This window comes from Magnolia sinica, chromosome 9 (genome assembly GCF_029962835.1).
Source record: "Magnolia sinica isolate HGM2019 chromosome 9, MsV1, whole genome shotgun sequence".
Classification (NCBI taxonomy): domain Eukaryota; kingdom Viridiplantae; phylum Streptophyta; class Magnoliopsida; order Magnoliales; family Magnoliaceae; genus Magnolia; species Magnolia sinica.
In genome coordinates, this window is record NC_080581.1 from 83,699,208 (window position 1) to 83,702,027 (window position 2,820).

A 2,820-nucleotide genomic window follows, 5' to 3' on the forward strand; every position below is an offset into this window, starting at 1 on the left:
AGAGCGTCAGTGCTCGTCTTTGAGCGACACGTACCTACAGCAGCTATATATAGCTGGTGTTAAGTACACCAGCCAATCCGCTTCCATTTGGGACCATCCGTCCAGTGGGCCCTTGTACAAATGATACATATGAACCAACGGTCGAACACCTGTCCATCCTAATAAAGCCCGTTAGATGGACATAAATGTTCAATTGAAATACAAGAAAAGGGCGATTTGCCATCTCATTTGGGACCATCTTCCAGTGGGCCCCACTACGAATGGCTATGGTTCAAAATACAAGAACATAACGACCAATGAGGCCCATTAGACAGACGGTCCAGATTGACAGCCTAGCACGAATTCTGTAGAAATGTTGGATTGAAATACAAGAAAGCAATTTATAGAAAGACGAGCATTTTTGTAGACTCCATACGCTGTACACTACAAAGCCCATCATCTCAAGCAAAACAAGGAAGAAAAATACAGATACTGCATACGTATTAGAAGTGAAAACAGACACTCCGGTCTACATTCCTACGTGTATCTCCAGCTCCCTGTACACTACAAACACACTACAGTCGTGCACGACGACGAGTGGCATTCATGTAATTTCATTCATCAGGATGGCAATCCAGTAAATACGGCTAGAACCAGGGGCAGGAAGCGTCTTCCTCCTGTACCACGGGAGTCCTGCATAGAGGGCAGGTCGTATTCCAGTACTCCAACCACTTCTCCAAGCAGCCCTTGTGAAAGAAATGGCCGCAGGGCAGCCGGTTTATCTCCGAGTCCGGTTCGAACCGGGTGAGGCAGACTGAGCAGTCGTGATCGGACGGGCAGCGGAAGCAGGACCCGAACCGGATGGACGGGACCCGGCAGCGGAATTCATCGGTGAAAGGGGGGAATTCCAAGGGTTCTGATGGGGTTTCGCTGATATCTGCAGATGGCGGTGGGGATGGGAGGCGGATGCCGACTACGTGGAGGATTGATCGGACGATCTCTTTGAAGATGGTGATCGAGAGGGCTGTGTTGACGAGGAGGACGGACAGGACCCCTTCCGATGGGGTGGGCATGCTGGAAAGCCCCATGTTTGGAAATCCGACGGTCTGGATCGAATGAATTGAGAGGAGAGATGGAGATAAAAGAATTTTATAGGAATTTGGGAGATTTTTTCGAACGGATTACAGAAAATGCAAGAAAGCGGCTTCTTCGATCTTAGCTTTTGGGATTTTGTTCTTCTGATTGTCAGAATTTGAAGAGGAATTTAAGGTATTATGTCCTGAAATCATCAACAGAGGTGCAGAAAAGTTCAATTAAAAGGAAGAAGAATTCGAAGATTGATCTAAATTCAAACAGTTTTCAATTGAAAGAGGAAAAAATGTGGAATTGATTCTATTGTACATTACCTTACAATTCCTCAGTCGAAACTCTTGATAAAAAATCCTTTCTGAATATCTGAACTGATAAACGATCTATACCTGTAACACCAAAAGAAGAAAAAGAAAACAGGAATTTTAGATTTTCTACAAATGAAATCGGATAGACGGAAGAAAGATTTCAAACAAAGGGAGCGATCTCTTCCTTAAAAGAGCATAAATTAAGCATGTTTTCTCAATCAAGAACAGCTCAAAAGAAGGTGAGAAAGATTATCCCAGCGAACGATCTTTCAGATCTGCAATGAAAAAAGTTGGAGAAGAGAAAGGATCGGATTCTAGAAATAGAGCGACGCTGGTACGGACAGAAATTGCACCAAGTCATCTGTCTAGAGACGAATTCGAGTGCATAAGCAAACGATGACAAGAAACTCGCAAACTCGAAAAAAAAAAAAAGAGCCTAAAATTGGGTGGAGGGAGAGAGATCGATGACAACAACCGATCGAGTCGATCGATCTTCAAATTTCAACAAAAAACCAGTTCCGTGGAGAGAGAGAGAGACAGAAAGAGGATCCGAAGCAGCAATAGATCGATCGCTTCTCAGATCTCAACAGAAAACCAGATGAGAGAGAATGAGGACTCGAAGCAGAGATAGCTACATCGATTCTCAAATATCAATAGCAAATCAGCTAAGCCAAAGAGAGGGAGATAGAGAGGATCGGAAGCAGCCACAGATCGATCGCTGCTTAAATCTCGATTCTCAGATACTCAAAAAAAAACCAATTGAGAGAGAGAGCATACCTCCTTCAGAGACTGGCGAAGATGATCGCTCCAATCCGCAGTGACAGCCGACGCCCCTTTAAATAGCCTCTCTAGCGCCTCTACTTTGATCGGCTTCTAACCCTACTTACCTAACTAGGGTTACTTAACTAACCCTAGTTAGTTTCTCTCTCACGCCATTGTATGATGCCTGCTCGTGCAAAATGTCCTTTTCTCCTCGACCCTGTTGCTCCACACGTGGGTCCACTTTCCAGTTAATCCGAACCCTTCATCTTATGATCCATCTCATTAATAGCCACATCATAAAAATCCCCCCATTCATACAATCAAAACCGTCCAATCGGTAGTCTTCATTTGGACAGTTCACGAACGTTCCAGATCAACGAATGGAAAATGTTATCATATTGCATGGATAGAATATTTCCATGACCAGAATTTCGGGATCTGCAAGTATCATTATGGATCCCACCATATGTACGGTTCAGATTAGAGACACGTGGGCCCCACCTGTAAGATTACGGGTCCAGAAAAACGACGATTTCGTGATGGCATCTTACATCTGCGCCGCTACCTGTTATCCTTTCCTTGCGCGAGTCTTGCTGCGCCCACACGCATTCACGAGGCGTAACATCTACACGCCACCGCATGTGCGGACTTGGCATACACGTGCAGTATCCTAGCCGTTCAT

The 2,820-nt window shown here is 44.8% G+C and overlaps 1 protein-coding gene across 1 annotated transcript; it reads right to left on the reverse strand.

Moving 5' to 3' along the window:
• Positions 1-360: 360 nt before the first annotated feature.
• On the reverse strand, positions 361-1,536 carry LOC131255897 (probable E3 ubiquitin-protein ligase XERICO). Its single transcript, XM_058256819.1, has 2 exons — positions 1,386-1,536; positions 361-1,258 (listed from the first exon to the last, which is right to left on the reverse strand). The coding sequence occupies exon 2, from the start codon at positions 1,065-1,067 to the stop codon at positions 627-629; it is 441 nt and encodes a 146-aa protein (XP_058112802.1). The 5' UTR covers positions 1,068-1,258; positions 1,386-1,536; the 3' UTR covers positions 361-626.
• Positions 1,537-2,820: the final 1,284 nt, after the last annotated feature.

Bases quoted from the DNA above. Each gene is read 5' to 3' on its own strand.
- LOC131255897 (XM_058256819.1), bottom strand. From the start codon at position 1,067: ATGGGGCTTTCCAGCATGCCCACCCCATCGGAAGGGGTCCTGTCCGTC.